This window comes from Melitaea cinxia, chromosome 19 (genome assembly GCF_905220565.1).
Source record: "Melitaea cinxia chromosome 19, ilMelCinx1.1, whole genome shotgun sequence".
Taxonomy (NCBI): domain Eukaryota; kingdom Metazoa; phylum Arthropoda; class Insecta; order Lepidoptera; family Nymphalidae; genus Melitaea; species Melitaea cinxia.
The window spans coordinates 7,379,854-7,405,083 of NC_059412.1; the positions used below are offsets into that span (position 1 = coordinate 7,379,854).

At 42.3% G+C, this 25,230-nt stretch overlaps 2 protein-coding genes and 3 long non-coding RNA genes across 5 annotated transcripts; 3 read left to right on the top strand and 2 right to left on the bottom strand.

Annotated features, from left to right (window-relative positions):
• The first annotated feature begins 2,043 nt into the window (after positions 1 to 2,043).
• Positions 2,044 to 2,964, top strand: LOC123662704. Its single transcript, XM_045597508.1, has one exon. The coding sequence runs from the start codon at positions 2,044 to 2,046 to the stop codon at positions 2,962 to 2,964; it is 921 nt and encodes a 306-aa protein (XP_045453464.1).
• A 5,279-nt stretch (positions 2,965 to 8,243) lies between these two features.
• LOC123662594 lies at positions 8,244 to 8,632 on the top strand. The gene is made up of 2 exons (XR_006744515.1): positions 8,244 to 8,458; positions 8,530 to 8,632. It is a non-coding gene; the product is annotated as an uncharacterized LOC123662594 (long non-coding RNA).
• LOC123662596 lies at positions 8,559 to 9,073 on the bottom strand. The gene is made up of 2 exons (XR_006744517.1): positions 8,999 to 9,073; positions 8,559 to 8,664 (listed from the first exon to the last, which is right to left on the bottom strand). It is a non-coding gene; the product is annotated as an uncharacterized LOC123662596 (long non-coding RNA).
• On the top strand, positions 8,993 to 9,574 carry LOC123662595. Its single transcript, XR_006744516.1, has 2 exons — positions 8,993 to 9,048; positions 9,496 to 9,574. It is a non-coding gene; the product is annotated as an uncharacterized LOC123662595 (long non-coding RNA).
• Positions 9,575 to 14,210: 4,636 nt separating this feature from the next.
• Positions 14,211 to 15,722, bottom strand: LOC123662705. The gene has a single exon (XM_045597509.1). The coding sequence runs from the start codon at positions 15,720 to 15,722 to the stop codon at positions 14,211 to 14,213; it is 1,512 nt and encodes a 503-aa protein (XP_045453465.1).
• Positions 15,723 to 25,230: the final 9,508 nt, after the last annotated feature.

A 25,230-nucleotide genomic window follows, 5' to 3' on the forward strand; every position in this document is an offset into this window, starting at 1 on the left:
TAACGATGTCTTAAGTCGTAGCCAATGTCGTAGGCTTCGCTGGTACCACTCTTGATCACTAGTTTTCACTTTGAAGTCGCCTCGAAGATCGCTCAAACTGAACTCGCTCGCTTCCCTGCGTCTATTTATATCGGCCGAGACGAGGCCCAGATTATTCTGGAAAGGTCGCGCATGTTCCCGGTTTTCGAGACTATACTTCTATATAGTTCCACAGTAGTTCCTCTAACGCCATCTAGTATTGAGTAGAGAGTTTCATGCGGTTTCTGTCTTTGTGTGGTTTCAATGGTTGCCGCTAGTTGGCGCTAGTTTCTTTGTGTGTTCGTAACAATATTTTATTGGACGGATGGAAATATAAAGTACACACTTATATAGCTCCGGTATTACAATGTTTTAAATGCTTAAATTCAATCACTCAGCTAAAATATGTCGTAGTGAACAGGTTTGTTCTAAATGCTCTGAAAATCATTCATATAAAGATTGTATTTCTGAAACGTTAAAGTGTATTAATTGCTCTGGAAATCATCTAGCTATTTCAAAAGATTGTCCAGTAAAATTAGCTAAAATATTAAAAAATAGGCAATCTTATGCAATGGCTACTATAAATAGAGATATTGTTAACTTTCCAGCTCTTCCTAAGAGTAGCATACAGAAATACACAGGAAAAGTTGACGTTGACTGCCACCCGAAACAGTGACGGAAAAAGTTGCCCGGCCATTTCGGAATACAATGTGCCGTTGACAAAGAAAATAGTAATAAATCTTTAGGGCTAGGACCAAATACAAATTTTGAAGCAGGTTGGAAAAAGATTTAAATAATAAACCAATTAGTTGTTCAACAATAAGGTAGTTTAATTTCAATTTTTACACTTACCCTCATGTAACAAAATATAAAAATAAGCCTACCTAGCTAACCCCAAAAACCATCACTTCAGAAATTACAGTCTAAACAAATACTAAGGTTGCTCAGTCGTAGAGAGAAGGTTCTTTAACATTTTTACTACATTTAAAAAAAACATGATGAGTATAATGAGCTTAACGAGTATACCACCAGAAATCAAATAACCTTGCAAACATAAGTATGGATAAAACTAAATAGTGATAAAATCTGTACCTCTTCTTCACTTATTCATTACCAATGACCTCAACTGTCAATTTGCTCTGGGCATCATCCGGGTGTTAAGGTTTCAACAGGAAGTTTCGATGAGCAGGATCTCCAGCCCTGGTGATCCACGGTAGACTCAGCTTTCAAAATATTGAAAATATACCTTCTGGTGTTTTATTTAAATTCCAAATTCAAACACCCGGGCATCGATGATTGAAGTTTAACGAAAATGACAGAATGAAATCGAAATATAATTTTAAGTTTGAGTTCTGTTTGTAACTCATTTAAGTTCCATCTTAATTTCAAGTTATAAATTTTTCATATTTAAATTTTCCTACATCATGGTAACCCAAGTGTATTTTCTTTTAAAGTAATAAATTTGTAGCCTACTTAAATATAAATTATTAGCAATAAATTAAATAATATCATATAAATTTACAACATATTATTTATCTTTTATGTATATTAATTATTTATTATATATCTTTAAATATCTATCATATTTCTATATTTAATATAAAATTATTATAAAATTAATTATTTACATACAAACACACCATACTCGTCATATTTTTATTATACACATATTTGGAATAAAAAATATATCGCTTGAACACGACGCGGCGCACGAGCGGCCGGCTCGATGCCCCTCAGTCCGGATCCGCACTCCCGCGTGAAGCCCGTGTCGCTTATAACCTATTGCTCTTATTATTAAATATTTTATAGTGCTTATAGCTTACGAACTGTACATCCTATCAATAACTTTTCTCCTTCTTTGACTATAGTGTTTTCTTGTGCATATTATAATAACTGCTTATTATTATTTGTGTGTGTTATTAAGAAACTTTAGTTTAATAAAGACAGACGATAGTGTGGAAATTGTGCTTCATTATTACCATCCCACTGCAAACACTATAACTGGTGACCCCGTAGAACACAAAGATGAGTAGTGATAGCGATTCTGCAGGTACCGTCACATCTAGAAAAAGTGAACATGTCACTATGCGTCGAACAAAAAAGAGTCATCTTAAGAGCGGCCGACACGACATATCGTATGACACAAATAAAATTAATTTTAAAGTTCCTCAATTTGCATCTGAGGATCCTGAACTTTGGTTTGCACTTCTAGAAAACCAATTTGAGAGCTACAATGTCACTGATGATTTAATTAAATTTGCCACTGTAATCAACAACTTAGATATTGCACATGCGAAGTCAGTAAAAGATATCATAATGAATCCGCCAGTCACAAATCGTTACGACAAGATCAAGAATGAAATTCTTCGACGTCTTTCGGCTTCCCGCGAACTCAAGGTCAAACAATTGTTAAACCAAGAAAAGCTAGGCGACAGGAAACCATCGCAGTTTCTCCGCCATCTTCAAGATTTGGCTGGCACCTCTGCCACTGACGACCTTATTAAGCAGATCTGGACTAACCAGTTGCCCATCAACCTCCAAACTGTGCTAGTATCCCAGCCAAGTCACTCTCTGGAACAACTCGCGGACTTAGCGGATCGTATTCACGAGCTTACTACACCATTTAATGTCGCATCTACGTCATCAAGTTCTGCGCAACCTTGCCAGCATAGCGAGATCGCAGAACTAAAGCAGATGGTGGAACGCTTAGCCTTGAGATTGGAGAAGCATACTCAAGGCAGACCTAATCATAACAGGAAAGCCGATAACTACCGTTCCAGACCACAGCAGCGAAACCGATCATCTTCGCGACAAAGATCACGGTCGAACTCCAGCTACCGGCGGTACCCTATATGCTGGTACCATTCGAAGTACGGCTCAAAAGCGCATCGATGCATACAGCCATGCGATTTTAATAAGCCGGAAAACTCCAAAGGCGGTCGCTAATGACGACAAACGGCTGCCCTTCTTCTACTGGTCGTCTTTTCGTCACCGACCGCATCTCAAATACCAAGTTCCTGGTGGACACTGGCAGTGATCTCTGCGTCTACCCTCATTCTTCTCTTCGGGAACGTCGAGCCAAGACCGGATTCCAACTCAGCGCAGCTAATGGAAGTACCATCGACACATTTGGTTTTATAGAACTTAATTTAAACTTAGGCTTAAGGCGTAGTTTTGCTTGGCGATTTATTGTAGCAAATGTCACCAAACCTATAATAGGCGTTGATTTCCTTAGCCATTATAATTTAATTGTAGATTGTCGAAATAAGCGCTTAGTTGATAATACTACAACGCTTTCAACAATTGCTTCTGTTGCTAATGCTGATGTTTTTTCCGTTAAGGTTTCTACAGGCGACACGCGCTTTCATGATGTGTTGAGTAAATTCCCGGAAATTACACGCCCTTCAGGCATACCGGTAATTCCGAAACACAACACGGTACATTACATTAGGACTACACCAGGACCTCCTATCTCATGTACCCCCCGTAGACTTGCACCTGATAAACTTAAAATTGCTAGGCAAGAATTTGAGCTTATGCTCAGAAATGGCACAGCGCGTCCTTCTGAGAGTCCCTGGGCTTCACCCCTACACCTCGCGCCTAAGAAGGATAACGGCTGGCGTCCTTGCGGTGATTATCGCATGCTTAATGCTCGGACTATCCCTGACCGTTACCCTATTAAGCATATACATGATTTTGCTCACTCTATTTCTGGTTGTACAGTCTTCTCAACAATCGACTTAATGAAGGCCTACAACCAGATTCCTGTTTTTAAGGAGGACATACACAAAACAGCCATCACTACACCCTTTGGTCTGTATGAATTTCCTTATATGACCTTCGGCTTAAGGAACGCAGGTCAGACGTTCCAGAGGTTTGTTGACGAAATGACAAGGGGTCTTGAATTTTGTTACGCCTATTTGGACGACTTTTTGGTATTTTCCAGGAACGAGGCTGAGCACAAAGCCCACCTGCACCAGCTCTTCAGCCGTATGAAGGAATATGGCGTCCTTGTCAACACCTCAAAATGTATTTTCGGAGCATCTGAGGTAACATTTTTAGGTTACCAAATCTCAGCGTCCGGCACCAGGCCCCTGAAGTCCAAGGTCCAGGCCATCAATGACTTCCCTGTCCCTAAAACAGTCAAGGAGCTAAGGAGATTTTTAGGTATGTTAAATTTTTATAGGCGGTTCTTACCTAATTCCGCTGCAATCCAAGCCCCTTTAAACGCCTTGCTTACTGGTTGCGTTAAGGCATCTCATCCTGTGGACTTGTCTGGCGACACACTGCTAGCTTTTAACAGGTGTAAGGAGAGTCTTGCTAATGCTGCATTACTTGCACACCCGGATTGTCAAGCCAAACTAGCTCTGGTGACAGACGCATCTGACCTGGCAATGGGTGCAGTTTTACAGCAGTTAAAGGATGACAACTGGCAGCCTCTTGCCTTCTTTTCTCGAAAGTTGAGCCCGTCTCAGCAAAAGTATTCTCCCTACGATCGTGAGCTCTTAGCCATATACGAAAGCATTAAATACTTTCGGCACATGCTAGAGGCAAGGCATTTCGTAGTGTTCACTGACCATAAGCCACTCTGTCATGCTTTCAGCGAACGAAAATCGAATTGTTCGCCTCGTCAGTATCGTCACCTCGATTACATCTCGCAGTTCACAACCGACATTAGACACATTTCTGGTAAAAACAATGTTGTCGCTGATCCACTGTCTCGCGTCGAGGAACTGCAGATGCCAGTCGACTTGGACTTACTGGCTGAATCTCAGGCTTCTGATCGAGAGCTGACTCAACTTCTAGGAGGTGAATCTTCGCTCCGCTTAAAAAGGTTGAGAATCCCTGGCTCTAAAGCGGAACTGTACTGTGACATCAGCACCACCTCACCTCGGCCCTTCGTTACTAAGCCTTTTAGGAAACAAATCTTCGACGGTCTCCATAGTCTTAGCCACCCAGGTGCCAACGCTACCGCTAAACTGGTCACTGCGCGATTTGTTTGGCCTGGAGTTCGCAAGGACTGTCGAGAATGGTCTCGAAAATGTTTGGCTTGTCAACGCGCTAAGATCCATCGTCACGTGTCTTCTCCAATGGGCACTTTCGATCTTCCTCGCGCTAGATTTGCGTTTATTCACGTGGACATTATCGGCCCTCTCCCTATCTCGCAGGGATATCGTTACTGTCTGACGGCTGTGGATCGTTTCACACGCTGGCCTGAAGCTATGCCTATGGCAGATATTACTGCTGAAACAGTTGGGAAGGCATTAATATCTTGGATATCCAGATTTGGATGTCCAACAGATATTGTCACTGATCGCGGTCGACAGTTTGAATCTTCACTTTTCCAATATCTTGGAAAAATGATTGGATTCAAACACCGCAGAACAACCGCATATCACCCAGCTTGTAACGGCCTAGTGGAACGATTCCATCGACAGTTAAAGGCGGCCCTAATGTGCCACGCTGATTGTAATTGGGTAGATACGTTACCCTTAGTGCTAATGGGCATTAGGAGCTCATTTAAAGATGACTTGCAAACGTCATCTGCCGAGTTGGTTTATGGTGAGCCGTTGCGTTTGCCTGGAGAATTTTTCCAAGCTACGGTTTCTCACTCCACCGATATATCGGATTTTACCACTCGGTTGCGCCAATTTGCAACGAGATTGCAACCTTCACCAGCATCTCATCACAGAAAAGGCAAAATTTTTATTTTTAAAGACCTTACCTCGTCTAGTCACGTATTTTTAAGAGACGATGCATTACGTGGTTCATTGCAGCCTCCATACTCCGGTCCTTACGAAGTACTAGAACGTGGTGATAAAATTTTTAAAATTTTGGTAAAGGGTAAAAGCGTCACTGTATCTATAGACCGCCTGAAGCCGGCCTACATATTAGTTATTGTGGCGACATCTATCGCGCGAAATACGAACGACTTCAAAACTACGTAATTAGAGACGTAATTACTGACGGAGGGGAGTGATGTGGCGACATCTATCGCGCGAAATACGAACGACTTCAAAACTACGTAATTAGAGACGTAATTACTGACGTATGCTACATCGCGCTATCAGAGTTTTCAAAGTGAATAACTATATATACAAGATCCCGTCAACAACCGTCGGGGCGTTAGCCCGCCAGACACAACACCCGTCTGGTCGGAGGATCCTCCCTTTTCGATGGCGGACGTGATTGTTTACACTACGTTTCACACGCTTCGCCAAACTGGTGACCCCGAGCATGAACATCAGCGCAGCCTTCGCAAGTTACGTCATCGTGACGTCATCATCACTACCTCAAGCTTTCAAGCAGCGAGTTATACAGCCAGCCAGCATCCACGGCTACTACGGGTATCCTGACCACCAGCATGCAGCGGACGCGCATTCCTGGTCATCACCCACAGCCTTCTCAGCGACTTTGGCACAGCACACTGCACTTCGGCCGGTCAGCAAGCAGAGACGCACTTCTCTCCTGGTCGACGCAGCAGCCAGCCACTACGCAGCACTGCACCACTCCGACTCACTGGAGCATATGCAGCATCACCGCAGACAGTTCCGACTCACCGTGAACTATGCGGCATCTGGTTCCGACTCACTGGAACATTCCACTGGCCCGGCAAGCATCACAAGATGAATGGACGACTTAACCTGCTATCGACCTCCGGTCTCGGAGGGGAGTGATGTGGCGACATCTATCGCGCGAAATACGAACGACTTCAAAACTACGTAATTAGAGACGTAATTACTGACGTATGCTACATCGCGCTATCAGAGTTTTCAAAGTGAATAACTATATATACAAGATCCCGTCAACAACCGTCGGGGCCAGTGCCCGCCAGACACAACTTCCGTCTGGCCGGAGGATCCTCCCTTTTCGATGCCCGACGTGATTCTTCACACCAAGTTCCTCTCACATTCCCCAAAAATTTATTCATTAGTTACATAAAAAAATAAAACACAAAAAAAGTAATAAAAACCCTGAAACAAAGAAAACACGTTGTCAAAATTGCGGAATCGAACCGATGCAAATTTAAAAAGAAATGGTTTGAAATCTTACCAGAATAGATTGCATAATTATGTGAAATTTCTCGTTCCCACCATCCCTGAAATCAGATAAAAATCTATTTCATAATGAACAAAACAAAGGAAGCTGTAACAAATGTAAATTACGAGTTAATATGACACCTATAAGCTATCACAAACCAAAGGCAAAAGGTCCCACCAAAATATCGAAATTAACTCACCATTATTGTTGAGATAAAAAAAAAATATTATTCCTCTACTTCAGAGACATAATTTTATAGTGCAGGCGAACCTGGCCAACAAAACACGAAAACGTGAAATCTTTCCCTCGCCATTCCCAATCATGGTCGAAGCGAAAATCCTTTAACCTGGCAGTGTTGCCACTCAAAATTAAAAATTTATCCAATACAGCAAACCGAAAAAAATTATATAAATATTTTTTTATTATTATTTATAAAAACAATTTAGACAAAAACCCTAAGCAATTAAATAAATATTTAAATATAAGAAAGAAAGAAAGAAAGAAAGAAAAGTTCTTTATTGGCCATTATCATTTAAAATATTAATATTACAATTAAGTTAGAAGGCCAACCAGGTCTCTGCCTCAGCATTGCTTAGCAGCAAATTGTTACTGCTAAGGCGCTGCTCTTCCGTCAGAGCCTGCATCGGCGACTTCAGACGCCAAACGCCACAAGAACATAATGTGCTTAACAAAAAATAATAATAAAAATCAACGAAAGATAGACACGTAAAAAAAAAAAAACTTAATAATGAGAAAAAAATAACAGAAGTAACAATAAAAATATTCCAGAAAAAAAGAAAAGAAATAAAATAAAAATAAAAATCAACGAAAGATAGACACGTAAAAAAAAAAAAAACTTAATAATGAGAAAAAAAAATAACAGAAGTAACAATAAAAATATTCCAGAAAAAAAGAAAAGAAATATATAATAATATAACAGTCATACAGCCTGACTAGACTCACACAAAAGATGCTCACTCATATTTAACAGTCAAAGTCAATAATATACTTATAGTAAATAATTAAAGAGATATATATGTAATATATAAAATAAATAATAACATTAAATCAATAAAATAAATAAATAAATAAATACATAAATAAGAAAACGTATACGGAGTGCAAGCTTCTGTCAAGGCTGTCACCAAAAACGCACACGTCCAGAGTGACAACCCGCTAACGCGAGAAAATGTCACGTCACTGTCATCAAATAAGAGTTACGACGACATATTTTGTACAAAAAATTGTTGTATTTTTGCAACGTGGTCGTGACGTGGACAATAGAATTATATGTCATGACGTGGCAGTGGTTATAGAGCGTAGTAGGGACCAGTCAAGGAGTGCAAACCCCCCGGAAACCGAGACAAAGTCCGCCCCGGCAAGTCGCGTAGACCCGTAGGTAAGTTAGGTTTTTTGCCAAGTTAATAACTGTATCTTTATAAGACGTTTAAATGTGACTCTGGATTTTAGATCGCGCATTGGGGGCGGTAAATCGTTCTAGCACCGGGAGGCCGCAAACCTGAACGATCCACGAAAGGCAGCAGTTCTGTGCGCCGGCGTCTCGAAAACACTAGTACAAGCACGCCTGGGGTACCCTCCATGCACCTTCATCATTACAGCCTATACAGTCCACTGCTGGACATAGGCCTCCACAAGTTTACGCCAAAATAAAACGTGAACTCATGTGTTTTGCCCATAGTCACCACGCTGGGCAGGCGGGTTGGTGACCGCAGAACTGGCTTTGTCGCACCGAAGACGCTGCTGCCCGTCTTCGGCCTGAGTATTTCAAAGCCAGCAGTTGGATGGTTATCCCGCCATCGGTCGGCTTCTTGAGTTCCACCAAAGTCCAAGTTAGCCACCCCCTCTCTTCCCGTGGGTGTCGTAAGAGGCGACTAAGGGATAACAAGGTTCCACAACCACCTTGGAACTCAAGATGCACCTTAGTCCACGCCAATTTGCCAAATAGATATTGCGGTGTGCCAGTGCTCAGTAAGTCGAACATCATTGTAGACAAGTGCATCCTCCGGCGAGACTCCATGTTCAGTATGTTCCTATTATTTAATACAGGTGTGACATGAGCTCGCGAGGACAAACCAAAGCAATACCGTGCACAAGCATTTTGCAATTGCTGTATGAGTTTTGAAGTTCTAACAAGCAAGCATGGACCATAGACGGTATCACAATAGTTTAACTTAGACAGTATGAGTGACTCGCACAAGGTTAGTCTTAGTCTCTCGCTGATATAGGGTCTAATGTTATATAGAAGCTTCAATCTATAAAAGCAGTTACGGGCGCACTCCATAATATGTTTCTCAAAGCGGAGGTCGCCATCGAGCACCAGGCCCAGGCTCTTAACGTTGACCACACGCTCCACCCTTTCCCCACCTATCATTATGTTTATGGGTATGTTATCATACAGAGCAATCTTTTTTCTAGAACCAGTTACGAGGAGCTTGGATTTCTTGGGGTTCAGGACAAGACAGTTTGTTTTGCACCACCTTGAGATTGTCTTTAGGTCGATATTTACCTTATCAATAGCAGAGTCATAATCAACTGGCAAAAACGAATAGCACAGCTGCAGGTCGTCAGCATAGAGATGGTATTTGCAAAAGGTGATGCATTCTACTATGTCGGCACTGTACAACGCATAGAGGATCGGCCCCAGTATAGAGCCCTGAGGGACCCCACGACCTACAGACTGAACTCCCGACCGATACCGCGACCCGTCAGCTCTAACCAATTCTACATACTGCTGCCTGTTCTGCAGATAACTGTGAAACCATCTTACAGCGTGGAGATCAATACCATAGTATGTTAGCTTAGACAGCAGCAGCGCAGTGTTTATTGAGTCGAATGCACGTGAAAAATCAAGCAATATGAGAAGGCTGACCATCCCCTGATCCTGGGCGGTAAGCAAATTATCGACGATGTCCGACAAGGCAGTTGCCGTGCTGTGTCCCTTACGAAAACCGGATTGTAACGATGGAAGTAGACTATTGCTCTCAATATAGTTGGTTAATTGGTCACAGACAATAAGCTCTAATACTTTTGACAAGCAAGGTACTAGACTGATGGGCCGCAAATCCTGCACAGAAGTAGGGTCATTAACTTTCGGTATGGGTTTGACCATAGCAAACTTGACCACTGCAAAATCATGGCCAGGAAATCGGACACATCACCAATATTTTTTATAAAAGGCGAGAAGGATCTCTTGAAAATTACTTAAAATTTAGCTCAAGATTATTTAAATATAATAATATAATTAGTTTGAGAATCATATTAATAACCAGTGTCTTTTGTTCGTCTTACCTCTTGCCGAGCTTAATAACTAACGAGGACGGGGCAGTCATTCAGTTATCACACGTAAGTTTACACCGGTGTGCACAGCTAACGCCGATATGCGCTTGCGTTTGCGATGTCATAGCGCTCATTATCGCTTGCGCACGTGCATTGCTGAGAATAGATTCGCTTACACTTAGTTATTACACTACTACCGTCTATTGTACGCTTGCCGAGAATGTAACAAAATTACAATTTAAATCATATGATTTTATATACTTAAAAGTCAAATCATTTTTGCGTTTTTCTTCATTTCTTTGCGCCTGTCTAATGGCGTGTATCGTGGGCTATGTAATTCTTATTTTAGATAAGCATAATCTCACAAACAATTATGTTTGGTACCTACATATTATATGTGCGGGGATTTCGGCTTCGAATAGTGTCTTTTTATTACGCTGTAAATACCTCAACTCGATTTGTTTAAGCTATGTATTACTATCTATCAATAATGGCTTCATTTGATCTTAATATATACTATCAAAATACACGAGGTCTACGCACAAAAACCCATCTTTTCAAGCGAAATCTATTGCTTAAATCTTATGATATTATCTCATTGACTGAAACTTGGTTGCATGATGGTATATATAACAGTGAATTATTTGATGACCGTTATATGGTTTGGCGTAGAGATAGAAATTATATTGCTAACCAAGAGAGATACGGAGGGGGTTTACTGCTGGCTGTACGTCGCGAAATCAGTGCGGTGGACCGCCCGGAGTGGTCCTCGTCGGCTGAAGACATGTGGGTAACCGTTACTCTTAAGAATGGTAACAAAACCTGTAAAATGCACGTATGCACAGTATACCTCTGTAGCGAAAATCATGGTAATTCTTATAACTCACAACTGTTTAATTTCACAGATAATCTTGAACAAATAATTAATTCACATCCAAGTGATTTATTTTTAATTACGGGTGACTTTAACCTTAGCAACGTTAGCTGGTTCCTTGAGTGTAGCACATACCCGCAATACTCCGGAGTAACAGGTGAGTCACAAACTTACTTTTTTGACACATTATCGGAATGTAATCTTAATCAATATAATCTTCACCGTAACATAAATAACAGGATTCTAGATTTAGTATTATGTAACAAAGGCTTGCGAGTTTCTTCCTGTGACGACCCACTAGTGCAAGAAGACCCTCACCATAAGTCCCTTGACATAATAATTGAAAGTGTTCATTACGAGCAACTCCCAACCAAGCCGAGACTGAAGTACTTTTTTGAGGCAGGCGACTATGTAAACATTAGGCAACACTTAAATGATCTGAACTGGGATAAACTCTTGCAAAAAAATTCGGTTGAAGAAGCTGTATTTAATTTTTATAATTGCTTAAATGAAGTGATTAATAAATATGTTCCCCACAAAGTTATAAAAGCTACTAACTTTCCACCATGGTACAATGCCTCTCTGAAAAAGGTACTCAAGGAAAAGTTTAAATTTCTTCAAAAGTACCGTATTTATGGTAACACTGAAGACTATGACTCCTTCTCCTTACTCCGTCACAGGGCTAAATCGTTGGAATCAAATTGTTATGCTACTTATATTAAGAAATGCGAGGACTCGATAACCAAAAACCCAAAGTTATTTTGGTCTTTCATAAAATCAAATAAACAAAGTTCTTGTAATATTCCTACCTCCGTGTCTTACGAAGGAGATACTGCTGATACAGGGGATGATATTTGTACATTATTTTCAAACTACTTTCAGTCCACATTTCTGTCACCTACCACCTCCAGCATTCGGTCTAATACTCATGCTCCGCCTCCTAACCATAGTAATGTAATCACAGACATAGAAATAACCCCCGAAACGATTAGTAAGCTACTAAAATCCTTGGATTTGACTAAAGGGGCCGGTCCCGATCATATGCCACCGTTATTTATTACGAGATGTTCGGACAGCCTAACTAAGCCCCTAGTAATACTATTTACACGCTCATTAAAAGAAGGTATCATTCCCAAAATCTGGAAATCCGCCTTTATATCCCCAATCTTCAAAAGTGGAAATAAGAGTGATGTGAAAAACTATAGGCCGATTTCCAAATTATGTATATTCGCAAAAATACTCGAAAGGATAGTTCATACTCAAGTCTATAGCTTTTTGTCATCTTCGTTTATCCCCGAGCAACATGGTTTCGTTAAGAGACGCTCAACAGCTTCCAATCTGCTGCTCTTTACAGACTATATTACATTGAGTATGGATTCAGGTGCACAGGTTGACTGTGTATTCACTGATTACAGTAAATGCTTTGATCGTATTGATCATCAAATACTCTTGAAAAAACTTTTAGATGCTGGTATTCACGGAAACTTATACAGGTGGTTTAAAGCTTACATTGAAATGAGGTCTCAAGCTGTTGTTCTCAATGGCTATATGTCTTCATGGAACTGGGTACCATCTGGAGTCCCACAAGGCTCGCTGCTGGGTCCATTGCTGTTCAATATTTTCATAAATGATATAGCTTCTTGCTTCAAGCATTCAAAATTCCTACTTTATGCTGACGACATGAAGATCTTTCAAAGTGTACGTATTGAAAAGGATTGTCATCTTCTACAGCAGGACCTCTTAAGATTCGAAAATTATTGTTTCATAAATAAATTAGATATAAACGTCGCAAAATGCTTTTCGATCACATTTTCACGTAAAATTAATAACATCAAATTTAAATATCTACTAAGACAGCAGGAGCTTAAAGTAGTAAATGAAATACGAGACTTGGGCGTTACTCATGACTCTAAGCTGACGTATGAGTACCATATAAACAATATTGTAAAAAAAGCGAATAAGTCAATGGGGTTCATTCTACGCCAAAGCACTCAATTTAATAGTATTAAGCTTGTCAAGATCCTTTATTGCTCATATGTGCGTAGCATACTCGAATACTGTTCACAGATTTGGAACCCACAATATGTTGTATACATCAATAGGTTAGAAACAATCCAGCGTAAATTCATGAGATATCTTCAGTTCAAGTCTAACAAGTTTGACGAATGTTACGAACATAGATGCAAAAGACATCATATCGACACCTCCGGCGCATAAGGTCGTATACAGAATATGGCAAGTTTACAGTATGGCCATTTAAAGTTTACTTTTGTCACTACTCGAAAACGAGAAGGAAATTTAAATTTTCTAAAACTCCTTAATTAAAAGTAATAATAAGATTCTGATTTCAGGAATTTATAAAACTCATATACGTAATTACGATAATGTAAAATATGGGTTTTCAATAAAAAGGGCGTTAAGACCTTATGCGTCGGAGGTGTCGATATATTACCGTTGCATGAAAGGCGTAAAATAGCAGACATTACATCGTTGACCAGGATAGCGCAAAGTGAATTAGATTCTCCCGATCTTCTTAGCAAAATTTACCTAAAACTACCTAAAAGATCATTAAGACATCCCCTCAACTATTTACATGTCCCTAGTTGCTCGGCAAACTATAGGCAAAACTCCTTTCTTTTGAGGTCCGCAGATCAAATCAATAAGCTGAATGACTTCCCCGACTTTGACCTATTCAACACTTCTGTAAAAACAATTAGAACGAAACTGGCAGGGCACTGGTTCGATATGGTATCATAAACCTCTTTTCCTTATTTAAAGTTCATTTAGAGAAAAAAAAAAAAAAAAAAAAAAATTAAAGTGTATGTAGTTATTTTCATGTTGGATTTTTTGAATTTTTTTTTTTTTTTTCAAATTTTTAATTGTAAATTTTTAAATTTTAAAAGCATTCAAAATAATAGATTTGTACTTGCGAAAGCAACTAAATGGTGCTTAGATATTTCCTTTTTTTTTAAAGCAATTGTTAAAATGTATCACTGTATGCTTTCCTAAAAAAACAAAATAAATAAATAAATAAATAAATAGCAGTTTTCCAACCACTTGGGAATTCTCCTTCTGTTATTGAGCGATTAACGATCGCAACTATGGTGCGCAATGTTTGTGGCAGTGTCAGCTGGAGCATGTCTAATGATATACCATCATGACCCTGAGCATTGGAATTGATCCTCATTATAGCCTTCAGAACCACCTCCTCACTTACCGGACTAAGAGAGAAAGTGGATGAGGAGTGACGATGATGCACAAAATAAGTGAGATCAGAAAAGTTAGTTTGATTATCACCCGGTACTGTGAGAAAATGGTTATTGATTGCATCAGGATCAGCAAGGTGTGAAGGTAAGTCAGCAGTTTTGTTTTTATTAGGTAAAACTGTATGCTTGAGGTTTTTCCACAGCTTTTTGGAGTTACCTATGTTGTTATTGATAAATTTATTAAAGTAACTCTTTTTCTCCTCTTCTATTGCCTTGGTTACTATGCTCTTCATTAGTTTATAGGATTCCTTAGTGTTCTCTGTCTTTTTTATTTTATACTTTTTATGATATTTGTTCCTAATGCGCATCATTGACCTAATAGTTTCGGTAATCCATGGATGGGGGGGATATTTTAATTTCAAGTTTATAATGGGGACATGCATGTCAAATATCTTGATTAAACAGTTGGTAAAAGACTCTACCATCTCGCTGACACTACCACACTGCTCAAGCGATTCCCAATCAGTTGAGCTTAGGTCACAACAAAACTGATCAAGAATGATATCTTTTAGTGGTCTTAATGTTCTGTAAGTTGGCTGATACTTTGGCTTTTTAATTTTGAATTCTGCTATTAGAAGGGCATGCGCACCCAGCTCTGGAATATGTTCTACATCAACCAAGCCCACAGGCATGTCAGAGCATATCAAATCTATCAGACTACTGCTACGGGAGGTAAAATGAGTTGGCTGAGTGATTATCTGTTGTAGTGAGAAACAATTCAAAAAATCACGAAATAATCTGAACCTACTGGTATTTGTCTCGAGAAGGTTAATGTTGAAGTCACCCATTAGAATTATTCCGTCATTTCGATGCAGAGCCGCTACGGAATCTGATAAGGCATCTAAAAAGATGCCAGGATCCTGCCAGGGAGGTCTGTACGCTGTACCTATAGTGATGGTTTGGTTTTGTATACGGGTCGTGATCCACATTTGTTCCACCTTGTCAGACGTAGGATATTTACAACAACGGGCATAGATTCCTTTGCGTATGTAGAACCCGACACCCCCACCTCGTCCTCCCTTAATATTGATTGATCTAGGGATGTGTCTCAGAGTGTAGCCCACCAACCTTGGAGCCCTACTCTCTTCACCAGACCTGAGCCAGGTCTCGTTAATAGCCACTATATCCGGTCTAAAATCTGTTATGGCAGCTATAAATTCATCCTGATTGGTCGATAGCGACCCCGCATTCAAAAATCCAACAGCTAGGTTTTTTTTGTTAGTCATTGTTTATAATAATTAGAGACATTAAACAATAAAAGATAGTTTACTGCAATGAACATAGATATATAGGTAACAATGAGAATTATAAACCAGTTGTTATTAGATACCATAGGTGTGGACTTGAATATTGTATGTAGCATGTATGTATAGTTAAAGTAGTGAATGTATGAGTTAAATACTGTTTGTGTGCAAGCAAATGTTAGGTAGTGAGTATAATAGTGGGAACTGCTATGAGTATACAGGGTGTCCCAGGAAAGACTGTCAAGCGGAAGTCCAGAGCTAGAACATCTCTTGGGGATTCCAAATCACCCCTATGTATATGATCCGATTTTTTATAGTTTAGGAGATATGATTTTTTTTCTAATTTTTCAATGTTTTTCGACCTTAGCGCTATTTTTGATCATAACTTCGTAAATAATTGAGATAAATGCCTGATTTTTTTTTAATAATTTAGTTAAACCTTGGGTCCTAACTAATACATACACAAATAAACCCTAAAAGTAAAATCATGCGCTTAAACATAATAGAAGTACTTAAAAAAAGAAAAGTGCAAAAAAAACATAACTTCGAAGATTAAAAAAAAAATAATAGCAACAAAATAATTTATTTAAAAGAATCTTAAAAACTTCCTTAGTTTATCTAGTTTCTACCATAAAAAATTCAGTAAGTTAACTTTATGGCATCATCCCCAAATTTTGGTTTAAATACGACAAGTCTGATATTTGAAAACTTAAGTTTAAAAAATTGTAATAAATTTGGTCGTGTTTACTGGGAGTATGGCTTTGAAAACAGATAAAAAACACTTCCTATCTGAATCTTTTGTATTCTAAGCAATAGTTAAACGGTATGATAGCCGCGCCAGTTGTTCGAAAAGTGACAAATATTCAAAAATGTTTAGAATTCCTAATGTGTGGGTAACACAAAAATAAAATCGTACATATTAAAAATAGCATGGTGTCGTCTCCTGTCAAAGATTTTCATTGTATATGAAAGTCTTTGACAGGAAACTTTTTTAATAGTTACGGGTCTCTGTAAAGAACTCACTATAGACGGCGCCACGGTTCGCTTAAACCGAAAATAAAAATCATCATATCAAAAATTTCGCTCTAGCGGGTACATCGTTCTATAGCTTAATTGGCTAGAGCGCCGACACGGTCAGTCGGAGACGCGGGTTCGAACCCCGCTGGAGCGGTCAATTTTTGATATGATATTCAAAAATGTTTAGAATTTCTAATGTGTGGGTAACACAAAAATAAAATCGTACATATTATGAGGATTATCGACAGCCCAGGAATGGTAATTGTGATGTTGAAAATCCCAGTTCGCTTAAAATGTGATTCTTCAGTCAATAAAATTGTTTTAAAAAAGTTTTCATTGACTGCTTGACGCCGCAACATTTCTTGGCAAAATCTAACCCGTCTGGGGTAATCTTCCGATTTCAATTGTTGGACTCTTTGAATGTGATATGGGTGATAGCCCTCACTCTGAAGTATGCGGTGTGTTACAGATTTTGTTATGGAGTGCGGAGTTCAATGGTTCTGACGCTTACACTGGGCTCTCTTTCTATTTTTTCAATAACTTCTTCTACCAATTCTGACTCTCTTATTAGTGGCAGATGCCCTGTGATTGTTCCTGGTACTCTGCTTTCTCGATAGGCATCGCGAACTTGCAAGATATTCCGATGATTAGGCCATCTTTCAGATGCACGATCACCTCTTCGTTCTACTTGTTCCTGAAACAACCTCGCAGCTTCCGCAGCATTCCCTCTTGCGTACCCGTAAAAGTAGTGCACTTGTTCATAGTTCTCACTTGTAAAATGGGCATTACAACGTCTTGTCATGATGAAGTAAACACCAGTTTTCACTTGCAACCAATAGATAAGTTTGCACTCAAAGTCCTTAGGGAAAGCCAATTCGACGAGAGTCCCAATAATACGAGTCCAAATCGAAATGCAATCAAAGTCCGGTGTGAAAGCCAATTATTATAGATTTAATGTGTAACTACCATTACCACTAACCAGAGAAGAGGAATCGCTATCGTACTGTAAGCACAAGGGTAAGCAGACGACTAGCAGAGCAGTGTGACGTATTCAGTTCCTATTATCACCACTAGTCACGGATTGCCCCTATCTCACTCTAACATTAGTTCATTGACTCTATTTGTCACTTTCCAAACAAGTGGCGCGGCTATCATACCGTTTAACTATTGTTTTTTATCTGTTTTCAAAGCCATACTCCCAGTAAACACGACCAAATTTATTACAATTTTTTAAACTTAAGTTTTCAAATATCAGACTTGTCGTATTTAAACCAAAATTTGGGGATGATGCCATAAAGTTAACTTACTGAATTTTTTATGGTAGAAACTAGATAAACTAAGGAAGTTTTTAAGATTCTTTTAAATAAATTATTTTGTTGCTATTATTTTTTTTTTAATCTTCGAAGTTATGTTTTTTTTGCACTTTTCTTTTTTTAAGTACTTCTATTATGTTTAAGCGCATGATTTTACTTTTAGGGTTTATTTGTGTATGTATTAGTTAGGACCCAAGGTTTAGCTAAATTATTTAAAAAAAATCAGGCATTTATCTCAATTATTTACGAAGTTATGATCAAAAATAGCGCTAAGGTCGAAAAACATTGAAAAATTAGAAAAAAAATCATATCTCCTAAACTATAAAAAATCGGATCATATACATAGGGGTGATTTGGAATCCCCAAGAGATGTTCTAGCTCTGGACTTCCGCTTGACAGTCTTTCCTGGGACACCCTGTATAGTGTAATAGAGACATTATATGAGTGAGCATCAGCTGAATCTGTTTGAAAAATTCTGTAAATGAACTTAAATACAATGTTTATAAGTAGATACTGTGTTTCATTTCCTATTCTAACTAATCTTTCAATTTTAGGTCGAACAGTTGACGCCAAACACCCGTGACAAGTCATCTTCCGAGCGAAACTGATGAACGGGGCCTCCATCCATCCGACGTGCGAAGATTCGCCCTCGCTTCGTCCAGCAGTAGCGCCACTCGAGCCGGCCGCACTCCTCGCGCACTCTGTGAAAGAGCACGCGGTTGCGGCGCGTCAGGCGCTCGTTGACGAAGACGCGCGCGCCCCCGTCCGCCGCCAGGCCGCGCCGCACGCGCGCCGCCTGCAGCAGCTCGTCCCGCAGGCCGCGGCGCGCCAGGCGCACCACGAGGCGGCGCGGGCGGCCCGGCGCCTGGCCCGGCGCCGGCGCAGCGCCCACGCGCTCCGCGAACACCACGTCGCGCGCCTCCAGCGCCACGCCCAGCCGCGCCGCCAGCACGGTCACCTCGTGCGTCGCGCTCACGCCCTTGTCCTCGGGCAGGTGCCCGATGTCGAGGTCGGACAGCAGCGCCTCCTGGTCCCGCTCGTTGAGCTCGAGTTTGAGCTCTTCGACCTTGCGCTCGAGTGCGACGACTTCCTCCGCGCAGCCGGCGTCCTGGCGCTTCTCGAGAGCGTCCAGCCTCTCTTCGACGCTACTCATGCGCTCGTTGAGATTCGAGAGAGACATCCGCAGCTGTACCAGCTCCTCCCGAAACTCCCTCATAGCGGCGATGCTTTCTGCGACCTCGCGTCGAAGGTCGACGACGACGGCCGCAGTCTCCACGACGACGTCCTTGGACGTCGCCCCGGGAGAGCTAGAGGGGCTCCCGCTCGCCTCCTCGATCCCCTTCACTGGCGTCTGGCTATTGTCGCCTTTCCGAAAGTTCCGCTTGCAAGCGGGGCAGGACCAGTCTCTGCAAGCCTGACCCCTGTCCGAAATACCGACACACGCCCTGTGGAATTTGTTCGGGCACAGGGAGCAGGTGACGGCACCTGTCGGCGAGAGAAATTTACCGCATCCCCCACAATTAACCATATTTGCACTGGTACTAATTAGTTCCACTATTTATAGCAATAAATGCGCAGACACTCAATTCACAGAGTACCCTCTATATAATATTATGCGAGTGGATATATATTATTATATCGCGAGTTTTCTTTGGGAAAGAACTCACCCAGAGTGTCACCCACAATGCCACAGTGTCACAGACACACAACACTCACAACCACGCGTTTCAAAGAGGGTAAAAGTACGTATTTTTATTTTAAATTGCGAGAAATCACAGATGTGAACTGTACCGTTTGACGTCTCAAATGTCAATCCAATATAAATATGAAACGATGTAAAAACAAAACCGTGCAAATACATAGCAACTCTCCAAGCACGCCATCTAGTGAGCCCGCAAGCTTCGCTAGATAAACCTCAATACCAGGATCTATAGGAACACTGCCGTTAGAACCAGATGTCGCTATGCACCACATTTTTACTATGTTACAATACCTCCCCTCCTATGAAAAGGTTCACCGGGTGAACCACGCTGCCCTCAGCGTTTCAAACCTGAACCAAAGAAATTCCAACTAAACTACCCGGAACACTTAAAAAAAATGCAAATACAACCGTATACTATATATACAGCAAAAGAAAAAAAACAATAATATTGCGGTGTATCAAAATGTGCTTAAGTAAGAGCACCTTGACATCACCTTCCAGCTCATTGTTAAATGCAATGAAGCTATCTCTACGGTGACTCACTCCATGCTACCAACCGCCTGAATACAATTGCCAAAAGACAATGTTTCAACTCGAATCATGTGCAGTAGTGCGCCCTTTCTAGCGACTAATCACAAGAAAATGTAAAAGTTTCTACTATTTATTAGAATTGGTTCTAAATATGAAATAGTAATTTTCCTGGAACTGATCATAACAAAGACCTAAAATCAGAATCTTGAAATAAAATTCAATAACCCAGGAACTAAACAAAACGGAAAATACACGGAAAAATCCAAAAAAAAAAATGTATCAATCAACCAAAATCTTAATACAGTAAATATCAGCATCACAAGTTATTTACTCTCTTTTGCTAGTCTTCCACGAACACTCAAATCTCAAGCATCCTAACCTTACTTACATCAACTTCATCAATCCCTATTCAAACCATGGTAATGTAACTGCTAACTCAGTACATCACTACACACTCAAAAAAATACTAATTGAATATCTTTGAAACTTAAATATCCAAACAGTAAAGACCACAAAATTGAAACGCTAAATATTTACTTCTATAAAGACGGTTTTATCGTGCTTTAAACAATTTATTACAAGTTCGGAAATAGATACAAGATAGTAACAACGCAACAGAAACAGAAACACGTTAACATTCGTTTACAATATAAGAAACAATCACATGCGCTCTAAACGACGGCGCGGGACCCACTGTATCTATGCGCCGTGCACCGCCGCGCGGTGCCGCGCCGTACGCGCCGCTACCCTTACCCCTCTCTAGCCGCCGCGCTCGGTCAGCTGCGTAGCAGCTGCGCGCGATCGCCGCGCTACTACCAGGTCCGCGCGTTACATCCTCCCCCTCTAACCCAGACGTTACGCCCTCGAAGTCGGGTTAGCCTTTCGCGGCCTTCCCCTCCTACGCTTTTCTCGAATCGGAGCTTGGATGCGACCAACGAACGGGGTTAACAAGGAGGCGTGATATTTACCCAAGGAAACACCATCGCTAATGCGCTCCAACACGTAAGTTGTAGCACTTACGACCTCTCGGACACGGTACGGTCCATCACGACGGGGTATAAATTTAGGCGTCTGCCCTCTACAAGCGTCGTTGGAGCCTTGGGTTTTCAAAAGTACGTAATCGCCAACCTTATAATCTGGCGCAGGCCGACGGTTCTCATCGGCGTACTTTTTCTGAGTTGCCTGGGCCTTCTCATGGACGTCTCTCGCGTCCATCAACACGACGGGCAACTTCTTAAGGAATGGCGTTATTGACGCGACTACATTCTCGTTCTCGACGATTGTCCGCATATCGGACACCACGTCGGCAGGCGCGCGCATCTCGCGCCCGAAATTCAAGTACGCGGGCGTATGACCCGTACTCACCGTAAGTGTGGAATTCATAGCGAAACGAATCGCTGTCAGATGTGCATCCCAGGTATTATGATCTTTACCTACCAGGATAGCCAACTGCGGCTTAAGGTCCCGGTTCTTGCGCTCGACAGGGTTGGACTGCGGGTGGTAATACGACGTTAGCGTTTGCTTTATGCCTAGGACGTGACAGGTTTGTTGCATTACCTCGCTGACAAACTGCACTCCATTATCGCTAACGAGCCTTCTAGGCACCCCGTAACGCAGGAACACTTCATTAACCAGGATCCTAGCACACTCTTCGCTGGTGGCGGCCCCTAGAGCAAACAACTCTACCCACCTGGTGCATGTATCCTCTACTACGAGGATCCACTTGTTGCCGGCTTCAGTTTCTGGCAACGGACCGAATAAATCGATCGCGACAACTTCAAATCTACGCGACGCGGCAGGCACCTGCAGTAGACCGGCAGGTTTCCGCGTGTCCACCTTGTATCGCTGACAAGCCGCGCAATTTTTAATATATTGGGCCACGTAGGACCTCATTCCGGGCCAATAATACTTACCGACGATGTGCTGCAGCGTCCTCTCTACGCCAAAATGACCAGCCGTAGGGGCGTCGTGGTACTCGGCTAGCACGGTCTCGCGCTCATGCTTCGGCACCACCAAGCAAGCATCGTCGTTATCTTCATTTTCTGGGCCATAACGGTATAGCACACCGTCAGCCAGCACATATCCCTTATCTGCCCACGCTCTCCCCCTAAAGGGATCGTCGGACTCCATAGCCTCGACGATCTTACGTAGCTCATCGTCCTTAATTTGGTTCTCTCGAACATCCTTGGGGCTGCGAGAGGGCAGATCAACAGCTGCTGTGAAACATAAGTCACAATCGACGCCCTCAGTACACGCGGGGCGCGATAACGTATCTGCAATTACATTAGACTTACCTGGAGTATACTCTATTTTGAGGTTGTACTCTTGGAGACTCAGAGCCCACCTGGCCAGTCGACCACTTGGCAACTTCAAGCTCATGAGCCACCTAAGCGGTTGGTGATCGGATCTAACTATTACTTCTGCCCCATCAACATACCCACGGAACTTGGATACAGCCCACACGACGGCTAGAGCTTCGCGTTCAGTCGTGCTGTAATTCCGTTCCGCCGCTGTGAGGAGGCGACTCGCGTATTCTACGGGACGTTCGTCGACGCCCTCCCCCTGGAGTAGAGCTGCTCCGAGAGCATAGCCACTGCTGTCAGTCCTGAGAACGAACGGCTTCGACTCATCAGCCTGACGCAGTATCGGCGCTGACACAAGAAGAGACTTAATAGTCTCAAAGGCGCTTTGCTGCTCGGGGCCCCACTTCCACACACTCGTCTTCTTCAACAAAGACGTAAGCGGCTTACTAACTTCGGCATAATTCGGAATGAAGCGCCTGAACCAGCTCGATGTCTGCAGGAAACACTTCAGATGCTTCACATTTTGAGGGGCTGGCATATCAGCTATAGCAGCCGTCTTATCTGGGTCTACATGTATACCACCTGGTACGATGACGTGACCGAGAAACTTCACGGAGTCCCTTGCAAAATGGCTCTTCTCGCGATTCACTCGTAGGTTGAACATGGCGAGGCGATCAAACACGGCCTCCAGGTCTGCGAGATGCTTCTCGAAGGTCTCGGATAACACTAGCAAATCATCTAAATATGCAACCAAAGTTATACCTGGCAAGTTGGATTTGAACCGATCGATCAGCCGCTGGAAAGTTGCACCTGAGTTGCGGAGACCCATGGGCATGCGCTTGAATCTGAAGGTGCCCAGTGGAGTCGTAAACGCAGTGATATCTCTATGATCGGGATCGACACTCACCTGAAAGTAGCCAGATTTTAAATCTAGCGAGGTCATGAACTTGGAGGTTTTCGCAGCGTGGAGGATGTCTTCTATTCTGGGGAGCGGGTAGCGATCAGCTTCTGTAACCGCGTTAAGCTTGCGGTAGTCAATACAGAGCCTGAAGCCACCACTCTTCTTCTTCACCAGAACGACATTGGAGGCCCACGGGGACTCACACTCCTCTATGACGTCGGCGCTGATCAGGTCTCGCAGCTCTTTCTCCAAAGCTTCCTTCTTGGAAGGCGACAGCCTATATGGTGGTGAAGCGATAGGTTCTTGGTTTTCACTCACCTTAATCCTATGCGTGGCGAAGTCGGTAGGAGGCCCTTCGGTAGCAAACCGGTCCGCCCTACGACATAAAAATGCATTGAGGGCGTCCCTGTGCTCTGGCGGCAGCTTCGTCCCCTCATCATCACGCAAGGTCGCATTGGAGATGTCCGCTCGCAGCAGATCTGCGCTATTCAAAACAAAAGATCGAACAAACGGGAACACAACATCGGGATTGTTCGAAAAATACCATGAATCTTGGGCTAAGTCTAGCACTAAGCCAGCTTCGCTAATGAAACTTCGTCCTAAAAGAGTTCGGGTGTTTTCACCGGGGAACACCACAAACTCGGTTGCTACTTTTTTACCTTCTAGGGTCACGGGCACCGTAGCGGTCAACACTGCCTTCAGCCGTCGGGAGCCGTCCGCAAGCCCAATGGTGCGTTCTGACTCCTGGAATTGTACCCCGCTCGAACGTAAGATGTCGTGTAACGTGGGACTAGCAATATTACACGTAGCCCCAGTATCGACTATCGCTACGCCTTCCTTATTTGCGACGACAACCGGCACCATCGGATGTGACCCCTTAGTCACACTCGTCGCGCACAGCGCGCGGTCTACGTCGGCGTCGGCTGCGGTGCCGACGACGATATTAAAATCTGAAGACTTCGTGGGTACATTTTTGTTGAGGCATGTCTCGCATCTAGATCTCACTACGCCCGGTTGGCCGCATCCATAGCAACGTATCGGATTATTATTATTTTTACTTACACTAATATTCGAACTTACAGTATTCGGTTTACCTTTTTTATTCTGTAAATTACGACAATTATCAACAATATGTCCATAAAATTTACAATATGAACAACGAACGCGCTTATCGCGTTTAGAATTCTCGTTCGAGTTAGGAGTGAGTTTCGCTCCGGTAGTAACGCTCGGACCGGTGGTAAGGGTAACGTTGCGATCGATCGTACGATTCGACTTCGGTTCGAAATATGGCGCGCTCGCGCCGGAAACGGAGTAGGTACCATCCGACAATACATGGACCTCCGCTACCGTGTCTTCGACACTCCTAACCTTATCTATAAATAAATCTACAGTCTCACCAACATCGTCTCTATGTAAACGCTTTCTTACACGTCGATGCAATAGTCCGTATAATATATCTATCTGCATACACACAGGCACTACGTAAGGCAACTTTGCTAATAACGACCGCACTTTACACATAAACACTTCAGCTCGCTCGGAGTCTTTTTGTTCTTCGGCGAAGATTTCACGTAAAATCTTGTAAGCCGGCCGCGGTGTCCCGTACATGGAACGCAGGCGCGCCACGGCGTCTGTCCAGGAGGTGGCACCGGTGCGAGCTCCGCGCCACCACACGGCGGCATCACCCACCAGCAGCATCGGGAGGCCGCGCAGCGCGTGCTCG

Excerpts from the sequence above, each read along its gene's own strand:
- LOC123662704 (XM_045597508.1), top strand. The coding sequence starts at position 2,044 with ATGAGTAGTGATAGCGATTCTGCAGGTACCGTCACATCTAGAAAAAGT.
- LOC123662705 (XM_045597509.1), bottom strand. The coding sequence starts at position 15,722 with ATGACTAACAAAAAAAACCTAGCTGTTGGATTTTTGAATGCGGGGTCG.